Source organism: Pteropus alecto, unplaced genomic scaffold (assembly GCF_000325575.1).
Source record: "Pteropus alecto unplaced genomic scaffold, ASM32557v1 scaffold3, whole genome shotgun sequence".
NCBI classification, from domain to species: Eukaryota; Metazoa; Chordata; class Mammalia; order Chiroptera; family Pteropodidae; genus Pteropus; species Pteropus alecto.
The window spans coordinates 6,700,333-6,722,825 of NW_006442484.1; the positions used below are offsets into that span (position 1 = coordinate 6,700,333).

At 33.7% G+C, this 22,493-nt stretch overlaps 1 protein-coding gene and 1 pseudogene across 8 annotated transcripts in view; both read right to left on the reverse strand.

Annotated features, from left to right (window-relative positions):
* Window positions 1-57: 57 nt before the first annotated feature.
* PTPN4 (protein tyrosine phosphatase, non-receptor type 4) overlaps window positions 58-22,493 on the reverse strand; it is a 186,812-nt gene continuing 164,376 nt past the window's right edge. For 6 of the 8 annotated variants that reach the window (XM_015596795.2, XM_015596793.2, XM_025039507.1 and 3 more), the window contains 9 exons: window positions 19,996-20,152; window positions 16,253-16,419; window positions 15,364-15,454; window positions 15,218-15,279; window positions 11,350-11,496; window positions 10,433-10,561; window positions 7,972-8,120; window positions 6,580-6,715; window positions 319-537 (listed from right to left, as the gene is read on the reverse strand). In XM_015596795.2, the coding sequence (XP_015452281.1) occupies window positions 451-537; window positions 6,580-6,715; window positions 7,972-8,120; window positions 10,433-10,561; window positions 11,350-11,496; window positions 15,218-15,279; window positions 15,364-15,454; window positions 16,253-16,419; window positions 19,996-20,152 (1,125 nt within the window). In that variant the 3' untranslated portion in view covers window positions 319-450. Of the gene's footprint in view, window positions 538-6,116; window positions 6,255-6,579; window positions 6,716-7,971; window positions 8,121-10,432; window positions 10,562-11,349; window positions 11,497-15,217; window positions 15,280-15,363; window positions 15,455-16,252; window positions 16,420-19,995; window positions 20,153-22,493 lie in introns of those variants that run through there. The other 2 variants (XM_006921001.2, XM_025039508.1) reach the window with 2 other exon arrangements.
* Window positions 11,552-11,670, reverse strand: LOC112470499 (annotated as a pseudogene).

Here is a 22,493-nt window from a genome sequence, read left to right on the forward strand (position 1 = left end):
TTAAAAAATAAAATCTGATAATCAGTAATAGTAAGTACGTGAATCACTGGAAAACACCAGAGCTGACTTCTGATGTTTACTTCTTTTTGCTTTCAAAATACAAGTGTGTAACAGAGATGATAAGAATTCTGAGCCTTGTTTGTGGCAATTCTATCAGAAGGGGACTGCATGGCACCACCTCAAAATTTCATAAATTACCCTGAACATACTCAGTTATTCACTATGTGTTCGGAGCAAAGCATGAAATAGTCTTCAAACACATGAATTATAGGTTTTGAAAGAGTGACTTTTTAAACATAAAGTGCAACAGTGCTGAAGTTTTCAGTTTTTGTTAGTTCTTCATTTTTTTTTGTTTGTTTGTTTAGATGCCATTTCCTGCAAGCAGTATTATGGCATAGTGAATACAATGGAAAGCGGTTTTCCAACACATATCCCAAGTCTTTTGCTTTCTTATTTATTTGATGATGTTGTTAAGGGTTTAACAATTCCTTCTTCATAAACTTTCAAAATAGCTTCACATACAAATCTGTATTGACTCTGAAAAATAAAATATAAAAAATAGAACTGATCAGAAAAAACTGGAAAACAATTAAAATATGACAAATAACTCACTTGGCTTACTTACAAAAGATATGCAAAGTAAAACTATACAGAGATATCGTTTTTCATGAACAGAATAGCAAAAAGTAAAAAAGTCTGACAACGTATTTTGTTGGCAAAACTCATTCTAGTATCCCTACCATTACCCCAATCCCTGTGGATGGCAATCTGGCAGCATATGACAAATTGCATCAACTTAATCTATTGACCCAGCAATCTCACTTCTAGGAATCTATTTGAAGATAAACTAGAAAAAGAAATTGAAAACATATTCATAAATGAAGCTACTTACTATCAAATTATTTATAATAATAAAAAAGTAGAAACAATCCACATTGCCATCAGGAAAGGACCTGGTGAGTAATCTGTGGCATGTCCTCATAATGCAATACTCTGTGGTGGGGGAGGAAGAAGAGTCTACAGACTACTACAGAATGATTCCAGATTATTTTCTTAAGTAAAACAAGCAAGGTAGAGAAAACTGCACACAATATATTATGTTAAGAAAGAGGAGCAGATACAAATATCTATCTAACTCAATATATAAGTTTTAATAAAAGCAAAGGAAGGATAAATAATTAAAAAATGATTTCCTATAAGGGGAAGGAAGGAGAAAGGTACAGGAGAAGGACAGATTAGACTTCAGTGAATATATTTTCTTATCTTATAGATTTTACTTTGGAACCATATAAATATACCCTTTTAGACCATTAACTTAAAAAAAACCTCTATAAATTGAAAATAACATGCAACGGATCAAGGTATATATCTCGTTCATGTCATAACTACATAGAGAGGAGCAATTTCAAGGAACTTTGAAATAGTATTTGACTGTATCTCTTGTAGAATATATCCAAAAAGCAAAAAGAACTGTGGAAAAAAATTGAAAATTCTTTTCAGACCATACTACTGGTGGTAGTAGTGTTAGTTGGGTTATTCTGAGACTGTCGTATAATGTGGAGTAAAACAAATGAGTACTTGTGACATTCTAAGTCTTTCATTGCTGGTATTGTAGAGAACCAGCATTTTTATTAAAGGAGAAAGGGGATGAAGATGTAAGGTAGAGGATGTTAAGTAAAAACACTATGGTCCTGAATTTGTATTGGAAATACCAGTATTAATTCATAAGTTTGTTTTCCTACCTCTGACAATTGAAGATTTCTAGAGACAAATGCTAACACTAACCCAAAAGCAATAAAACACCCTAGTGCTCACAGGTGCTGCCTAAAACAATTTCTCAATAAAAAGAACCAGATTCTAAGTTTGAGGCAGGAAGTGTAAAAGGTTGGGCTTAGACATCTTTATTGTTGGCAAGGAAGCTATCAAAGTTACTAGGGCCTTGACAAAAAGGCTCAGGAACCAAGCTGAGTAGGCTCCCACTGGCCAAAAATAAGCCAGTTTAGGCATCATTAAGAATAATAAGTACAAAGGGTTGAACTATATCACATATGTATAAATCCATGATTTCAAAATAATACCAAAATAAACAAAAGTAAGTAGTCGCTACTGAGAGAGGCAAGTGAATCAACTCATTATACTGAAAACTTGTAAATAAAGGGAAAACATCAAATGTTTCCATATAGACTGTACCACTGGTTAACCAAATGACAGATGAAAAATTCCTCTTTAAAGAACTGTTCTGCTAATATATGAATAAAGAATGATAGAATATCATCATTTTGAAAACCCAATGAATGATGCACACACTGATCACCAAAGGCTGCTTAACATCACAATAAGAAAGGCATTATGTGCCTCTTACAGAGACCACCACCTTGAGAAGGCAATAAGCAAAATCTAGGCTGTGGGAAACTATGTAGCACAAACAATCTTGTTTGTTCATGAAATAAACTGCAAGAAAAAGATATAGGAGGAAGCTATAGATTACAAGAGATTTAGGAGACATATAAACCAATCAAAATGTGTGGACCATATCTGAATCTTGACTTTACACACACTGTAAAGGCAAAAACAAAACTATGTATGATATGATCCAGCAATTTGAATTCTGAGCATATATCTAAAAAAAGTTGAAAGCACAGTCTCAAAGAGATTTATACATCCATGTACACAGCAGTATTATTCACAGTAACCAAAAGGTGGGAACAGCCCAAATGTCCATTGACAGATGAAAGAATAAACAAAATGTGGTCAATACACACAATGAAGTCTTTTTCAGCTTTAAAATACATTCTGACACATGCTACGATATGGATGGACCTCAAAGACATTATGCTAAGTGAAGTAAGCCAATTACAAAAGACAAAACAAAACTGTATGATTCCACTTATATGAGGTATTTAGAGTAGCCAAATTCATAGAAACAGGAAGTAGAATGGTGGTTGCCAGGGACTGGGAAGAGAGGGAATGGAGAGTTGTTTTAATAGATAGAGTTTTAGTTTTGCTAGATGAAAAAATTTTGGAGATTGGTTACAAAACAGTTTGAACGTACTTAACACTATTGAATAGTACACTTAAAAACTGTTAAGATGGTAAATTTTGTTGTGTATTTTACTACAATTAAAAATTTTAAAAATTATTCTGTGAATGTAGATACAAAAACCTCAAGAAAATACTAGCAAATCAAATGAAGCAACATATTAAAAGAATTATATACCATCTCCAAGTAAGATTTATCCCAGGGATGCAAGGTTAGTTTAATATCCAAAACTCGATCAATGTAATATACAATAAAAAACAAAAACCACATGATCATCTCAACAGACACAGAAAAAGCATTTGACAAAACTGAGTATCTTTTCATGACAAAAACAGTCAATGGACTCGTAGCAGAAAACTTCCTCAACCTAATAAAGGGCATTTATGAAAAACCCATGACTAACATGATACTTAGTGGTAAAAATCTAAAGCTGTCCTTTTAAGGTCAGGAACAAGACAAGGATGTCTGGTTTCACCACTTTATTTAACATTATATTGGAAGTTCTAGCCAGGACACTTGGGCAAGAAGAAGAAAAGAAAAAAATAATCTAAATTGGAAAGGAAGATATACACTATTTCTATTTGCAGATGACATGATCTCGTGTATAGAGATTCCTAAGGAATCCACTTTCACACACAAAAAAACTATTAGAGTTAATAAATGATTTCATCAAGGTTGCAGGATACATGATCGATAAACAAAATCAATTTTATTTCTATACCCAAGCAATGAAGAGTCTTAAAATGAAATTAACAATTTCACTTAGGGTAGTACCAAAAAAACTAAAAACTTAAGAATAAATTTAACAAGAGACATACAAGACTCGCATACTGAAAAACTACAGAACATCACTGAAAGAAATTTAAACAGACATATATTAATGGAAAGACAGTTTTTGTTCATGGTTTGGAAGATGGAATATCATTAAGATGGCGACACTCCTCCAAATGAGCTATAGGTTTAACGTAATCCTGATCTTGCTTTTTCTGCAGAAAGGACAAACTGATTCTAAAATTCATATGTAAATGTAAGGGATCCAGAATAGCCAAAACAGTCTTTAAAAAGAACAGAGTTGGGAGATTCACATCCAGATTTCAAATTTCATTACAAAGCTATAGTTTAAGACAGTATACTAGCATAAGAATATACACACAAATCAATGGAATAAAATGGAAGTCCAGAAATAAACCCTTATATTTGTGGTCAACTGATTTTTGACAGGAGACTCAGAGACAATTAATAGGAAAAGAAGTCTTTTCAACAAATGGGGCTAGGACAACTGGATATGCACATACAGAATAAAACTGGAACTCTACCTCAAACCAAAGTGCAGAAATTAACTCAAAATGGATCAGACCTTATTTGTTAGAACTAGGCTATAAAATTCTTGTAAGAAAACAGAGGACTAAATATTTGAAACTCTCAGGCAACGATTTCTTAGATATGACACCAAACACGTATGTGATTAAAAAAAATAAACTGGCCTTCATCAAAATTGAAGTCTTTTGTTCTTCAACTGACATAATCGAGAGAGTGAAAGAATAGCAGGGAAGAAAATATTTGCAAACCATAGATGTATAAGGGACTTACATTCAGAAAATAGGAAGAACTCTTACAACTCAACAATGAAATGATAAAAAACCAAATTGAAAAAAGGGCAAAAGATTTGACCAGTTTTCTAAAGACTATATACAAATAAATGGCCAATAAGCACATAAAAAGATGCATGAAATCATTAATTAGGGAATTGCAAATCAAAACCACGTTGAGATAAACATTTTATATTCAGTAAGTGGCTAAAATAAAAAAATATAATAGCAAGTTTTGATGATAGTGTGGAAAAACAGAGCCATCATACACTGCTAATGGAACTGCAGAGTGGCAAAGCTACTTTGGAAACGATCTGGCAGTTCCTTAAAAGATTCAACAGTTACCATATGATCCAGCAATTCTACTTCTGGGTACAGGAAGATGAAAACATTTTGACACAAAAACATACACAAATGTTTATGGTGCCATCATTCATAATATGCAAAAAGTGGGAACAATCCAAATGTCTATCAACAGATAATGAATGGATAAACAAAATGTGATATATCCATACAATGGAATATTATTCAGCCAAAAAAAGCAATGAAGTATTGGCACATGCTACAGAATGGATAAACCTTAAAATATTAAGCTAATTAAAAGAAGTCAAATACAAAAGACCGAATTGCATGATTCCATTTATATGAAATAGGTAAACCTATAGAGACAAAGTAGATTAGTGGTTGCCTAGGGCTGGGCCAGGGGGAGACTGGAGAAAGTATAAGGGAAAACAGGTATAAAGTTTCTTTTTGGGGTGATGAAAACATTCTAAAATTAGATTGTAAAGATGGTTGCAAAATTCTGTGACATAATAAAAACCACTGAACTTATACTTTAAAAGGGTAAATTTTATGGTATGTATATTACATTTTGATAGGGCTTTTTTAAAATTTAAAAATATGAATTATATGAGACAACTGGAAATTTGAATACTGGTTATTTGATGTTATTATGGAATTATTGTTAATTATACTTAGATATGATAATGGTATTGTGGTTTGTTTAGAAGAAAAAACATCTTTTAGAGATTCATGCTAAAATATTTTTATAGACAAAATTATATGAAGTCTAGAATTTGCTTCAAATGTGGGGAGAGCAGGTAGCAGTATAGATGAAATAATATGGCACATGTTGTTGGGTCTGAGTACTCAACATAGTAGTGTTTATTATATTGTTTACTTTTTTTTGTTTAAAATTTTCCATAATTTAAAGCTAAAAAAATGACAAGCACTTATTAGATCATATAGGTCAACTTTCAGTAATCTAAATGCCACCAACAATGCTAGCATTTCACAATGGCTAATGCAGAAAAACTAATCTTAACATTAATTCTATAATTCTGTGATTTTTCTTTTGATTCCTAGAACACTATTCAGAGTCAGTGGAGAATACAATAAGTTAGTAGCTTAATTTCTATGACTTTTGTTGTTATTGCAATTTAACTTATCATGTAAAAAAGAAAGGCAATTTCACCACAGCTGAAAGCAGGTCTATCAAGATTCTCCAGTTCAGAGATACTACTGTCCTCAGCATTCCACTTGACTAAGTAATACCGAGCAAGTTCCTCTGTGCCAGTTTAAGCACTCAAAATTTAACATGCTAGGGTGGTGTTGACAAACATTTTCTGTAAAAGACCAGATAGTAAATATTTTAGGTTTTACAGATCATATGGTATCTGTTGTAACTTCTCAACTCTGCTATTACAGTGTGAAAGCAGCCATAAATAATATGTAAATAAATGACCATAGCTATATTCCAATAATACTTTATTTACAAAAACAAGTGGCAGGCCAGATCTGGCTCATCGGCAGTATTTGATAACCCCTCTGCTAGAACTTATTAGCTCCTGGCAGGGAATTAAAAAGGTAAAAATATGGTTTGGAATATACATTGATAACAAAAACCACCATGTTGAAAATACACACTTATACATGAGGTACAGCACTTACAGGTGTTTGGATCATCATGGCTCGTTGATCTCTCATTGTTCTTACAATGTCTAGTGGATAAACTGGTTGGTTGCATTCAATGAGACACATGGCTGTTTCCATAGTAATAAGAACTCCAGTTCTTCCAATTCCAGCACTAAAAAAGACAAATATGGGGCAAGGTCTTACTGATACCATTCCATTAAACTTTTGTGCAGGAAATTAAAGTACTGAATCATAATATAGCGGAAGAAAAACTTTGATTTCTAGCAGGCCAACTAGATATTTTCAAAATTGAAAAAATTTCACATTTGATACAGATTAAAATGGTTTGAATCCATGCCTTTCCCATTGTTAGTTGTAAAAATACTATTTTAAAAGAGTTACATTTTAGTTTTTAAAATATGAACAAGATATAGAAGCTTATTGGAGCAAACCTGCTTTAAAATATAAAATAAAAGAACTACAATAATCTGTCACTAACAAACACAAAAGATATAGTATTTTACACACTCAAATAAATCAGTTTTTAAAGCCAAATTTAATTTTGATTAAACTTTACCACTGAGGTAGTCAAGAACAACTTTTTGAAGTATTCTCTGTAAACACGGCTTAGTGGATATTGGGGACTTAGGATATAAAATGGCCAAATTCATTCACCCATCCCGCCATTTTCTCTCTCAAATATTTGGTCTACAATCTGTTTTTGATGATTTTAAAGTCTGTGCTTAAAAAGTGCAGGAAAGTTTAAGGATAAAGCGATAGCTCAACACATCCTCTGAATAAATCACTTAATAACAGAGGTGGCCAGGGCAGGCAGAAAATAATTTCTGTCTCCTAATCTCTTGGTGGCAGTGAAGGCTGGAGTCATTGTACTTGGCCCTTTAAGAGCAAAAGGGGACACAAGTATGAAAGGAAGGGAGGACAGCCTACCACTATTTACTGGAGCTCCTAAAAGTGGCTTATCTTGTGATGGTATTGGGTAGGGTCATTTCAAGAGATGAGAATACTCACCAAATGTCCTGAGGGGCCACAGGTCAGGAAGGAGTATCTTGCTGGGCGGGGGAAATCTAAACCTTAGGCTGCAACCAAATGTCTACCTTATTGTATTTCATCAAGTCTAAGATACCATCATTTATAAAACACATTTCAAGTTCAGAGATGTTCGAGTGTGAAAAAAACAAGCTTCTAAGAATCAGTGCAATAAAGTGTTATTTTTATTTGTTATGATAAAAAAATCTTTCCGCCAATCAGCTGGAACATACTGTTTTTGCCTTCTATCTTCAGAGCATAGCTTTGAGTTCTAATTATAGTGAAAATTACAACTTAAAGACAAAATAAAATACATATTCCCTTTAAAAAATGACATCTAGTCAGACAGCTATTCAATCATAAAAACAGAAAATAGAATACCTGCAATGAACAACAATAGGTTCTTCCTTGCCAGCCCTGTTATTTCGTACATGACAAACAAAATCCAGAAAATCACTTGAATCATCAGGGACACCATGGTCAGGCCAGGCGATGTACTGGATCTGAGTGAGTTGACGACTCTCATTTTTCTAAGTGTAAATGAAAAATTATGCACCTTGACTTAGGGATTATCTTTAAAATATAAATATTCATTTCATTTTAATTTTAGAAGAAAAGCAAAAGAAACTACTCCCACTACCTCTCCAGAAAGTTATACACTCAATAAACCCAAAATTTCAACAAAAAAGGAAACTGTATTAAAGAAACAGTTGTATCCATTTAAGTATCAGCTACTTCGATCATTACTCTTCTTCTAACTCAATTCTTATATTTGTAAAGTATTTTAAAGATGATAATCAAGTAAACAGGCAAAAACAAGTAAAGTTCTAGAATAATGTTTAATGAAAACTAAAGAACTGCTGGGTGAACAAAAATGGTACACTACAAAAATGTTTTTTTGAAAAAATTGGGCTAATCCTTAAAAACACAAAACATGGAAATCAGGAAAATAAAATCTCAAAATAAATGTAGATTAACAACTGAATATCATTAAAACATAAAGTCAAATCAGGGCTTAATTCTTTTTTGAGAGCCAAGAGTTGGTATAATAGAGAAAAAGATAATGGATTTATACATCTCAACTCTGACATTTAAGGCACTTAATATTCCAGAGCCTCACTTAAAAATAAAATAACATCTATACCTCAAAGGGACAGTCTTATATTGAAAGGATTCTATGAGAGAGAGAAACTGTCAATCTCCCAATCAGCTGTTTGAAGTCATATGCTCAACAATTGGTAGCTACAGTCATTTAACAATGAATTTGGTTATTGTTTACATTCAAGGGAGTTTCCAGAAAAGGCTATGAAAGTAAGAGATAATTAAGAAAGGAACTAATTAAAGAATTCTCAAAGATATTACAGTATAATTTAATCATGAATTTTTCAGAATTCTGTAACTCTGTAAAATAAATTGGAGGTATCTAATATAGACTACCTTTAATTATTATTAATAACAAAAGAATTTAATGGTACCAATAACCTATAAGAATGTGTAATGTAAAATCATATTTTATTGAGTTTTGGGGGTACCATCTGTCTCTCCATCCATGTATGTATGTATTTATAATAGTAAATTTATTTTCCCAATTATTTGTGTCAAACTTTAGAAACTAATTGCATCTTAGCATAGTTCTGAGGTACTCAGGGTTTGCAAAGAAAAGCTACTATAGTATATAAAACTGCTTTGGATAATCTATAGGTGAAGTACAATAAAGAAACTATGCTGAAGATACAAATATTATTTTATGTAATCATATACAGTCTGTCTTTCATATCTACTTGAGAAAATGAAGAGATATCTTATTGCCTTGCCTTGTTATGTCAGACCATGAGCTATGCAGTATATGTCCCTAAACACTAAATTCATTCTGGTGGAATCTCTAGCTCCTAAGATTTTGAAACTTTATTTTTTATTTCTTGTAAATTTAGCTTTATTCACAACTGCTAGCTCCTTCTCTCTTGGCCAGTAAAGCTGTATGGCTCAGTATTGTTGGGCTCCTTTATTCATACTCAGGAGGTGGAGATAAGGGGGAACTGGAGTTCTCATATCTAAAGGCTTAACCATTGATGGGCTAGCCCTGAGTCTTCATAGTCTGTACTGTTTGCTCTTCTCTGGCAATTATTTCTTTCTTCCTCAGTCCTCTTCAAAACCAAAGGTGGGTGGCAGGGGAATATATAGCTGCAAGCAGTGAAAGTAGGGTGCACTGTCTCTATCAGCCTGACATGACTGGCAGTGTGTTGTCCTCTACACACATCTTCCAAATGGGTTATCGTATATTAATTAGTTTCCATTTCTGGCTCTGGATTCAAAAGCAAGGAGAGTGATTCAGGTGGTAGTAAGAAGAACTAGCAAATAGAAAAGCTATAATCTATCTGCTTGGAGGGTCCTGCCCATTATATTTTTCCTTTAAAACTGAGGACACTGAAATTTCTCTCTTCTACTCTTTTAAAAAAGGGAACTAATTTGATAGCTTACAATTGTTCTTTCCATTTCAACAGATACGCAAATACTTTATTGATATTTTTTGGAGGAAAAAAATCTTTATAACCAAACACACCCTGGGATAATTTTTATAAACAGGCAAAGTATTAAGAGTAATAAATATTCATATATTAGATTTTTTTTCAATGACCATTCATTTACCTATAGAACTTGGAAATACATTATAGTAGGAAAATACACTTTATGAAATTCCAGAGCATCCCAATGAAGCCAATAGTTCAGTAATTTAAAATTAATACTTCCTAGTAACCAGGACTCAGACTAAAAACATTTCCAGCTTTCAAAGCCTTCACCTTGAACATAGCAGTACTAATGAATGGATATCTTGCCTTCCCACCTCTTGGTTAAATAGTGTCATTTTCCTGAAGATGTATGCAGTATTTCCTTCTTCTGAGTGGCAGGTGACTTGGTAGCATCCATAGGATGAACTTCCTGTGGGTTCTGGCCAATATTGGTGACATTTAACCTAAAATCAATAGATTCAATATATATATATGTATAATTTAGATTCTCTAATTTTTTAAATGTTTTAATTTTTAAAAACTTTCAAACTTACAGAAAGTTATAAGAATAATTTAATGAACTCTCATACATGCTTTACCTAGATCTACCAACTATTAACATTTCTCCTTTGTTATTTTTTTCTTTCTGTAATAACTTGTTTGGATATATTTTGAGACTGCAAATATCCTGTTTACAATAAGCTTTCACACAATGTTTTACCATTTGTGATTAATTCTTGCCTGTATCGATTACTACTATGAGGATGGCAAAATAATGCACTCATTTTGGTATTTTTTTTAGATTTAAATTAATGAGAAAGAATCTTCAGTTAAAATCCCAAACATAATCCATTTATTTTCATAATTAGAATTAAAAAATAGCTTTATTGACATAAAATTCATATACAATTCACCCATTTAAAGTACATAATTCAACTGTTTTTAGTATATTCACAGAGCTATGCAACCATTACCACAATTACTTTTACAACATTTTCATCACTCCCCAAATAAATCCCATAACCATTAGTAATCATTGTGCATTCCTCTATCCCATCCCCCTAAATCCACTCTAGACCTAGACGACTACTAATCTACTTTCTGTCCTCTGTGGATTTAAAAGTTACAAAACAAAACAAAACAAAACAAAACAAAAACCAAAAACCTAAATTGATGTGAATATTTTGACAACAGTATATGCAATGTAATTTACAAAAGCCCAAGCAATGTGTAAAATTCAAATATGACTTACTCTGCCACGTTCAACTTGTGTGGTTAACATTACAACCATAGAGGAGCCTTGTTCCCAAGTCATCTGCCAAAAATCTGTACAAGTGTGTGGTAATGGCCCTTGACAAGCAATGTACTGATTTATAATGCTAGAAGAAGGAATTTCCATCTAAAAAGAAAAAGACAGAGAAATAAAATCTTTTGAATTATTACTTTTTTTTTAACACCTACAGCACCTGGCCTTCCTAGATGCTCTCCCATCCAAGTACTAATCAGGCCCGACCCTGCTTAGCTTCCAAGATCAGATGAGATCGGGCATGTTCAGGGTAGCATGGCTGTAGACTTACTTTTTATTATAATCAAGCACATGAAAATTACTTACTAAATGACAACTGAATATAACTCATCTCAATAAACTGTAAAGTCAGTAAAATAAATATCAACAATTCATTTTATCTGTAGAAGAAATTTCTTGGCAATGTTCAGTAATTATACGTATCTATTTTTCAGTTAGTAGAAGCAGAAATTTAAGTATTTTCCAAAGCACTGTTATGGTTTTATGAGCAGTTTTACAGAGAGAACTCGGTTTAAGAGGCAGAGACTTGGTACAGAAATAAAAAATATTTGTCTGTAAACACTTATTGGTAAAATTGGTGAGGAGCAAAAGTTCTGCCATTTGATTTAGTTGTTTTTGTTTTTTTTTTTTTCAGGCAAGGCAACCCTTGGTTGACCTCACAGATTGCAAGGACCTTGTCAGTTTACAATCCCTTATTTTTTTTTATTTATTTTTTACACCTACAGCACCTGGTCTTCCTAGGTGTTCTCCCATCCAAGTACTAACCAGGCCCGACCCTGCTTAGCTTCCAAGATCTGACGGGATTAGGGTAGCCTGGCTGTAGACCATTTGCTTTAGATTTTACATGTAATATATGTAACATAAAAGGATATTAGAAAAATATAAATTCATTATTATTTTTAGAAAGAAGTAAGATTGTGAGTATGGGGGAAAGATGAGTCATCATCCTACTATATTTTGAGATTAAGTTTAACAAAAGGTGACACATGCACACGGCAACTGGAAGAATACCAAAGGATGACTACATCCCAGCCTCTAGTTTATGCCCATGAGGGTGATCCTTTATTCTAGTTTTTAATATATCCTTTCAGAGATATTCTATATACCACACACAAGAACATGCAAAGCTATCTTTTTTTTTTTGTAAAACATAATGTTATGCATCTTGTTTCTTTTACTCCACTTTATCTTTGAGATTATCTCAGATTAGTAAATAAAATTTCTTTTTTTAATGGTTCTACTGTATAAACAGACCATACTTTATTTAACAGACATTTAAGTTGCTGCTAATTTATTTGCTGCCATAAACAAAGCTGCACTGAATACTTTTGTAAACCTAACATTTTTGCGCACATAAGAAATACATTTGTATGGGCAAAAGAAGAAATGAGAATGCTGGATCAAAGTGTATGTGCGTTTAAAATTTTGACAGTGCCAAACTGCTCTCCAAAGAATAGGTGTATCTATTTATACTTTTACCAATAATATATGAGGAATGCTTGTTTCCTGATAATCCCCTTAATATATCCACAATCCCCGATCCTCGATTCACAATTATGAAACTTCTAATGCTTTAAAGTGTAAATTTGTTTTTTTCTTTTGGTATACCTGACCTAACCTAGACTCCATTGACAACAATATCTGAGTTGAACTGATCTGAGACTATTTATAGTCTTTATTAGTCCCCTTGGTGGAAATATTCATAGTTTGCTCTTGAATATCAATATAGTGATTACAAGGTAATATCTCATAGCCTGCAGAGGATGTTACCTACATAATATATGGTACGTGTACTTAATAAGCTTTAAAAAATCCAAAAAATTCTAAATTCCAAAGCACATTTAACCCCAAGGTTTCAGATAAAGGATACAGACTTATACGTATGGCATTATCAAACTTTTTGATATTTCAATCTAATAAGTGAAAAATGGTAATTCCTTGCAGTTTTGATTTGTATTTCTCTTTTTGTGAATTAAATTGAGTGTATTATTTATTTGTCATTGTTATTTTTCTAAGTGTTATAATGATATTGTAGTTTTGCTAAAAAAATAAAAAGTCCTTAGAGATACATACTAAAATAGTCAATACTTATTATTCACAAATTCTGCATTTGCAAATTTGCCTACTTGCTAAAATTTATTTGTAACTCTAAAATACTTGGAGAGCTTTCATAGTTATCTACAGACCTGTCCAAAGAGGTGAAAAATTTGAGCCACCCAATGTGTACACTTCTAGCTAATGTTGAATAAGACACCTTCTGCCTTCTTGTTTCTGCTCTCATAATGTAAAACAAGTGTCCTTTTGGCAGTCTATTTAGTGCCACATTTTAAAATTTTTGTGCTTATCAGTGATTTCACTATTTAAAATGGTTCCCAAGGGTAGTGCTGTCTAGTGTTTCAAGTGTAAGATGATATGCCTTATGGAGAAAACACATACGTTAGATAAGCTTCCTTAAGGCATACATTATAGTGCTGTTGGCTGTGAGTTCTATGTTAATTAATCAACAATGTGGATTAAATATGGTATCTTTAAACAGAAACAAGGTTATGTGTCGATCACCTGACAAAAATGTTGCAGCTAGAAGCTCAAAGGGACCTAATCCTGTGAGGTTAGGTTTCGAGTATTTGCTAATTCAGGAGCAAGGATCGAGTACTTGCTAATTCACGGTTAATGAAGACTAAAGACTATCGCTATCGCAAATAACAAGAATTGATTGTATTTATAAAAAGTGATATATGTGGGCGTTAAAAAAATAATCTAAGGGGTGGTGTTTAGATGAAACAAGACTGGCCATTTGTTGATAGTTCTTGAAGCAGGGCAACAGGTTTATAGCAGGGAGGGGGAATCTTCATACTAGTCTCTCTACTTCAGTATAGATTTGACAATGCCATAAATTTTTAAATGTCATTTGCATTTCCCTTTCTATAAATTGTCTTTGCATATCCTTCATTATTTTCATTGCACTGTATTTATTTTTCTTATTTATTTATAGAGCTCTTTGTATATTGAGGAAATAAGTCCTTTGAAGTATTTTAAAAATTCAATTCGTCATTTGATTTTAGTATTTTTAAAGCATCTCCCATCTTATATTGCCAAATTAATCTTTTCTTTATAACTTACACATACTTTCTAAGCATAGAAAAACTTTCCTCTTTCTGAGATTTTAAGCAGTTCTCATATATTTCTTCTAAGTTATTTCATGATTTCATTTCTTACATTTATATTTTAATATATCTAAAATGTATGTTTGCATCAAAAGTGAGTAGATAAACTACTTATAGATAAATAATATGATGTATAGATTTGTTTCAAAACCATATGGATGTGTGGGGGCATGGTGCGGATATAGGTGAAACAAAGTTGGCCATGAGTTGATCATTGATGAAGCTGAGTGATGTGTATACTGAAGTTCATGCTATTTTTTCCTCTGCTTTTGCATGTTTGAAATTTTCTGTATTACAAAGTTAAGGAAAAAAGTAATAATTTTTTTTTCCCCAAGGGGTGGGGGACCTCCTTATAATGAGATAGTCTAGACAGTAGACCTTACCTATTCTCTAGATAATCTGTTTTATATTCAATGACTTAAAAGGCTATCTCTATCATAAACAAAATTCTAGTCTTTATTTCAAGACTAGACCATTCTATTTCACTGCTCTATGTTTATGTTAATATGCCAGTACCAAACTATATTTTAAGATTAATTTTATAATATTTTCAATATTTGAACATTTTAATATTCTCTCAAGGTTAGGCTTTTAAAAAGAGGATAAATTTCAAATACCAATGACAATGACATAATAAAAAGTAAACTTACATTTATATAATTTGCATTGATATAGTCTTCATTACCCTTTAAAATGACCCGTGTAGCATCATCTGAAAAAATTTCAAAAAAAGAATGTTCTAATAAAGTTATGTTAAAAAGATTAAAATTAATATATAGAGATAATAGATACTTACAAGGCGAAATATCTCTGTATCTATTTTTGGAAATATTCTGAGGTAATTTGGCACAAGACATTGTCATTCCAGGTTTTTTCCGATATAGTTGCTAAAAAAGAAAAAAAAGTACAAGTTCAGCAAGCCATCAAGAGTTCTGTTTTGTTTTTCAGACTTGTTTCTATACTAACAAGAAACAAGTTTTTTCCTTAAAATACCTCATCTATAAAATGATGTATCTTATGCTAGCTCGTAAGTTATTAAACCAGATTTGCAGAGCTGAATTCTACACCATTTCTTACATGAACTATGTATCAGATTTTGAAGAATGGTAAAACAAGTGAAAACAATTTTGGTTGCAGCAAAATAGTACTTTAAGTTTGAATAGCAAATCTGCAGAGGACATTTAGCTTTCATTGAGCTTGCAGATATTTATAGGGTATGAACCAAGAAATTTTTAAAAGAAAAACTGACATACTCTAAATGTTTTTTAGTCACAAATGTTTTATAGTCACTTATCTATAACATATATTTTAGAGCAATAAATATTAATGATGGTCAACTACACTGACAAAAATTAGAGATGTATTAAATATGACAAAGTACAAAAGTTATTTTCCTTTAATTCAATATTTTTAAGTCTACAATAGCCTATCTTCATCCGCCAGCTTTCGTAAAAACAGCTATTTAATTACAGAAAAGAATTTAGTTTGATGACATAGGTATAAAATCTCTTTATTCCTCTCTTTTGAATAGATATCTATGTAACCATATCTTGTTATTTTGGGAGCAATTTAAACAACTTTATATTATAGAACTCTTTTTATGTCAAATATATCTCAATACCATTTTAATTTGTAAATTATAACTGATAGATAAGGCAATTAAGAAACCATACAATATTACTTACATCAAATTGTGTCAAGACTGTTCCAGTGATAAGGCCCTCAGCTAGCTGAATCATCGACTCGCGCAAGGAATGGTCATCCTGATGGACACTATCTAGTGGGGCTTTTTCAGGAATGTACTGGAAGTCTGGCTCATTTTCTAGCTTTTCTTCCACTACATCATATACAGCTAAGACAACAACAAAAAATACAAAAAAAGACAGAGAGAAATCTTAATTGATGAAAGGAATTTACCATATATTCTCCTCAATTATGTGTCAGGAAAAATAATTTATATGTTCACAATTCATCAGATCTGAGTCTGGTGCCACGTTGTAGGGATGAAAAGTGATTGTGGAGTTGAAGAACTCTACTATACCTTTGGAGAAAAAAAGTATTCTTGGCCATACTGCCAAAAATGTCTATAACTTGGAGAGATATTAAGAAAAAGAGAAGCTGCCAAGAAGCATCTCTGAACAGACTTGACCTTAATTTGTGGGACCTAGGGCAAGAGTACAAATAGAGACTTATATACCATATATCTAGGTATGAAAGGTTACAAATAAACTGAACAAAGTGCTAGGCAAAATGTTTTATCCTCTTTCTTTGGCATATCTACGAAACAACCTGGGAGGTCAGATTTCAAATGAGAATCTAGGCCAAAATTCAGGGTCACAGTACTTTAAAGAGAGCCAGACTCTAGAATCTGGCCTAAAGCCCACCCTTAATTTTTCTTCCCCACCCTCAGCTCTATACCTAAACATGGGGGGGGGGGGCGGCTATGAACACATGCGTGAACATCCCCGTCCATATGTAAGCTTGTTCTACACACCTCTGCAAACTGCTTTCTCTTAGCCACCCGGCTGGCCTAGGGGTACATACATCATGTGAGCCACTTTGGGAGAATGGACCTGAAGAAAATGGCCACAGAGGCCCAGGAGTGGACTCAGAGCTATTCGGACAGAAAACTGAGGGCTGAAAAAAGTGGTCTAAAAAGGAAAGGGAGGTCATGGGTGATGACCTGGCACGCCTCCTTGCTCCTGCTAGATCCTGATCCCCATGGTGGTGAGAGGTTGGCAAAGTTGAAGGAGAGCCAGAATACAGCCCTCTAAAGGATGGAGCCAAGCTAGGGGTCTCTTGTGCCCTTGTCTAAGATGTTTAGTTCCTGCTCAGATATGTATGTGCTTTTGAAAATAAATTTCTGAAATGAAGAACAAAAAGACAACATGGTATGAATGCATTTTGTCTAAGAAGAAATAAGATTTAAAGGGGAAAAGATCAGAAAAACAACTTTTTTGTTTTTCTAATATTTTCAACAAACATAATTTAGAATTTTGATTATACAGAAAGTCCTCAGTTAATGTTGTTGATAGGTTCTTAGAAACTGAGACTTTAAGCAAAACAACATATATTGGAACTGATTTTACCATAGGCTAAATGATATAAACTAGAGTTAAGTTCCTACAACATATTTCTGGTCACAAAAACATCATCAAACTTCTAAATAAAGATTCAAAATACTTCTAATATTAAACGCTGAAATAAATGTGAGCTAGACATACATTTAATAAAGATAAATAAAAACAAGTAAGATAATTATTTTCCAATCTGCTTATTCCAGTTCATGGTTGAGGGTGGCCAGAGCCTGTCCTGGCAGCTAAGAGCACAAGGGGGGAACCCACCCTGGACAGGACACCCTTCCAGCTCAGGGCATGCTCACACACCTACACTCACTCAGACTGGGACAATGCAGACATGCCAATCCATCTCATGTGAACGTCTGTGGGATGTGGGAAGAAATAGGAGTCCCCAGAAAACACTCAAGGAGAGAAAAGTAGAATGTGCAAACTTCATACAGACAATGGCCCAGAATGGGAATCGTTTTCTTTGTTCTCATCAACATTAAAACAAAGCGACATTGAATGAAACATTATTTCAGGACACGTTGCATGTTACTTTAAATAAAGATGGACATGATAAACCCACACTGAAAGTGAATACAGGTCCTAGTCCAGATTTTGAGACTAAAATTAGAAAGCTCTTTTGTCAAGAAGTAAGCACTAGGAGGGTTCTTCTCCTAATTTAAAGTGTAAATTAGGTTATTTGGAATTGCATGACTTTTCAAATATATGGACTTTTGTTCATATTCTGGGTCTGTACTAGTCATGAATTTGTGAGCTGAATGTCTTGGTGCCAAAATGTCTTCAACCATACATTGGGGATAATTCATTTATCTCAATGGATGGCTATAAAGATTAAATGAGAATATGTGAAAGAGTCCAGGTGCATAGGAAGCATTTAAAAAATATTAGCTATTATTGTTATTATTGTTAAGTTCTTTAGTATCTGTTATAAAGAAAAAAATAGAAAATAGAGAATATTATTCTTAGTAAAAAATTTAAGTTGCTTTATGTGACGTAAAATGCCTAATAATGAATCACCCAAATATCAAGTCTAACTGAATGAGTTCCTTGAAAAGTCAAAATAGAATGTTCTGTTGAAGTCCTCTGAATTTTCCTAGAAAGCGAATTTTAGACCATGAAAACTGAAAAATATGAAGTAGAGAAGATAAAATAAAAATGCCTATTGTACCCGACAGGCAAAATAAGTTTTGTGGTTTTTTTTCTTGTAAAATTTTACACGGTTGGATGTGATGGGAGATAGAGTTCTAATTGTATTTTACTTCCCTATGGTACTGTTTCAACAACTGGTAACATGGCATTAACCAATAATTACTGTTGTGGCTAAAACTATGATGAACAGTAAACTATTTAGAAAAATCTAGAAGAATGTATCTACAAGCATTTTTTTTTTTTCACAGAAGAGACTGAGAATATTGACAGAACTTGAAACAATGCTATGTGGAACACTGGCTCTTAAACTGGAGAAAGGGGGAGGGTTTCTGGTAAAATCAGTTACTGTCAAAAAACTGAAGGCAGAGGGATTAAACTTATTCTGCATTAAGTTTATTGTATGTACCACAAAGTGACAGAATTAGGAATAATAGGACTGAAGGAAGTTGGATTTTTAACTCAATTAATAGTTCAACCTATCCAAAGAGGGAATGAACTGCTTCAAGAGCCATGAGTGTTCCACATAGGTGGGATGTTCTTGAGACTATTGTAGAGAAACTCCAGTAGTCAGCAAAGGATCCAGTGCTTACAGTATTAAGGTTTCTCCAAGCCTGAGCCTCTTGTCTATGAATTAACTAGTCTGCTGTCCAGAGCAGGAGATGATATGATTAGGTTTACTGGGCATTATCATAATGAAAATAAAGGCAGGATTTCCAAAAAATGTTTTAACTACAGCTTGTTATAGAGTTCTCTAAAAGTGGAACAGAGTTCAAAATTTACTCATTCATTTAACTATTTATTGAGTACCTATTACTACTGCTAGAGCAAATGGGGGAAGAGAGAAGCCATTTCAGCTTTGGTAGTCAGGAAAGAAGGACTTTCTGGGGGTGACATTTGAGCAGAGACCTAAAGCAAATGAGGGTATAAATCATACAAAAATCAATAAGAGTGTTTTAGGCAGAGGGAACAGCAAGAAAACCAGCACAGAATAGAGGAGAGTGAGCAAGGCTGAATGGTAGGCACGGAGGTCAGGAATTCAGATTTTACTCCAAGTGTGAATGGAAGTCGCTGTGCTTTGAGTAGGAAACTGACATGACAGGACTTCCGTTTTAAAAAGCCTACTCTGACTGCCATGTCTAGTAATAAATACTAACAAATTATGAAAAATATCCAGTGCTGCATAGAGTACTTACCATTAGGTCGAACTAGAAGTACAAGTTCCCCAGAATGTCTTTCGCAGCTAGCTTTAATAAACAGGACAACCTGATCATGGGTATGTTCTGCAATGTCCCGACCATTGATCAGTACAACTTGGTCCCCTTCATTCAATCGAGGGACACAGAGGTCAGCCTGTAATGTAATGCAAATGAGGTTTCAGATTTATACATGGCATTCTAAAAGGAAAGCACAAAAATTTATTTTTACAAACTCAATTGCAGAAAAACTAAAAAACTACATATAAAAAACACCTATTTGAGATTCTGGGAAAACATGGCGGAGTGAGAGACGTCCTCATATCTCTTCCCTTGAAACAACAATAAGCTGAACATCTAAAACTGAACAAAAAACAGCCAAACTGCACACCAGCATATCTGAGTGTGAGATCTGCGCATAAGAACTACCACAGGTCAGAACCCCAAGTGTCGGGCAGTGGACTGGGAGAAATAAAGAAAGTGCCTCTCACAGCTTATGGAGCTCTTAGCACGAGGAAGGGGAGGGGTGAAGATGCAGCGACTTCCCTGAACAGCACTGCTTGGAAGTGCTGGGACTTTTCCACGCAGCCAGAAGCAGGGCAGAAAGCAGAGCGGCAGAACGGGACCACAGAAAAACAAACAGTTGACTTCTACCGGCCGCGGTTGCAAAACTGAGGCTAAGCCACACAGCCCCCAACTCCCAATCCAGAGGGCCCCGCCCCCCATACCCTCAGACAGCCGTCACCACAGAGCCCCAGGGGAATCTGAGCAAATGCTACCAAAACAGTTGCTAACAATGATAGGGACTGAAACTGAGAATAGCAAGTGTGATTAAATATCTACAAGAAAATTAAAAAAGACATTATTTAGGCTTTATAAAAAGCAAGGATCCAAGAGGCTTAGACATCACCTACTGGGAACAAAAAGAAAAGCAAATTTTTGCAGCAGGCTAAAGAGAGACCTTTATAGAATAAATCTTCTTTCTGGAAAAACAACAGAATACACTTCCATTAATGCCCAGGAGTAGAAATAGTCCATTAAACACCATGAACAACCAAGGTGACAAGGCATCTCAGAAAGAAAGAGAAAAATATCCAGAAAGTAAGCTTACAGACATAAAAATATGCTACTTAAATGACAGAGAATTCAGGATGGTACTTCTGAAAAAACTCAGTGAAAACCGAAATGAGTCATATCAACAATTTCAAGAATTGAAAACACAACTAGATGAGCAGGGCCAGGAGATCAAAACCTTCAAGAAGAACAGAATAGATATTCTGAAGATAAAAAACACACTGCAACAGTTGAAAAACGAAATGGCAAGCTTGAGAAACAGAGTCGACCAAATGGAGGAGAGGATCAGTGATATCGAAGACAAAAATCTAGAAATGAACCACAAAGAAGAAGAGAGAAACCAAAGAATGAAAAATAATGAAAGAGAAATACAAGAACTAGCTGAGGAAACATAAGAATAATGGGCATTATCGGAGGTGAGGAAAAGGAGCAGGGACTAGAAAGCATTTTCAAACAAAGAGTTGATGAGAATTTCCCAAATCTCAGGAATGAGCTGGAACTTGGAATTCAAGAAGTCAACAGAATACCCAATTATCTCAACCCAAAAAGGCCTTCCCTAAGATACATTGTATTAAAGTTATCAAAAATCAACAACAAAGATAGAATTATCAGGGCAGCCAGGGAGAAGAAAATGGTAATTTATAAAGGAAAACCCATTAGATTATCATTGGACTTCTCAGCATAGACGTTACAAGCCAGAAAAGAATGGAATCAAATATTTAAACTATTAAGTAAAAGGACTACCAACCTAGAAAGTGTATCCAGCTAAGCTCTCCTTTAGATATGAAGGAGAAATTAAGACCTTTCCAGACATACAAAAATTGAGAGAATTCTCCACTACAAGGCCTGCACTACAGGAAATACAGAAAGGGGTCAGCGCACCTAAAACAAAATGACAAAACAAACAAACAAACAAACAAAACCTACAAAAAACATAATTAGGAGTAAAAGTGAATATCAGGCAAATAGAAGCAGAGAAGTACAATCTTTACTAAGAACAGGGCATTATAAGCTTAACTAATAACAGAATTGCTATAGCATGATAGTAATGAAAGTTCAGCACACATAGGGACAAATTGAGATAACAAATACTGAAAAGGGGAGGATTCAAAGATCCAAATTCACAAAGAGGAGAGGAGACAAGGCACGTGCAGAAGAAAATGGACAACTATATATATATATAACTATCCTTTTCATAATGGTAACCCACACGCCAAAGACTCAGAACTGAAATATATAACATAAAACAAGGAGAACCAGAGGGAAAACCCACAAAAGCCAACCAAAATAAAAACAAAACAAAACAAAACAGAAGCACAAGGACAAGGAAGCAATGGAAACAACGAGCTACCAGAAAGCAGAAGATAAAATGGCTATAAGAAGACCTCATTTCAATAATCACCCTAAATGTAAATGAACTGAAC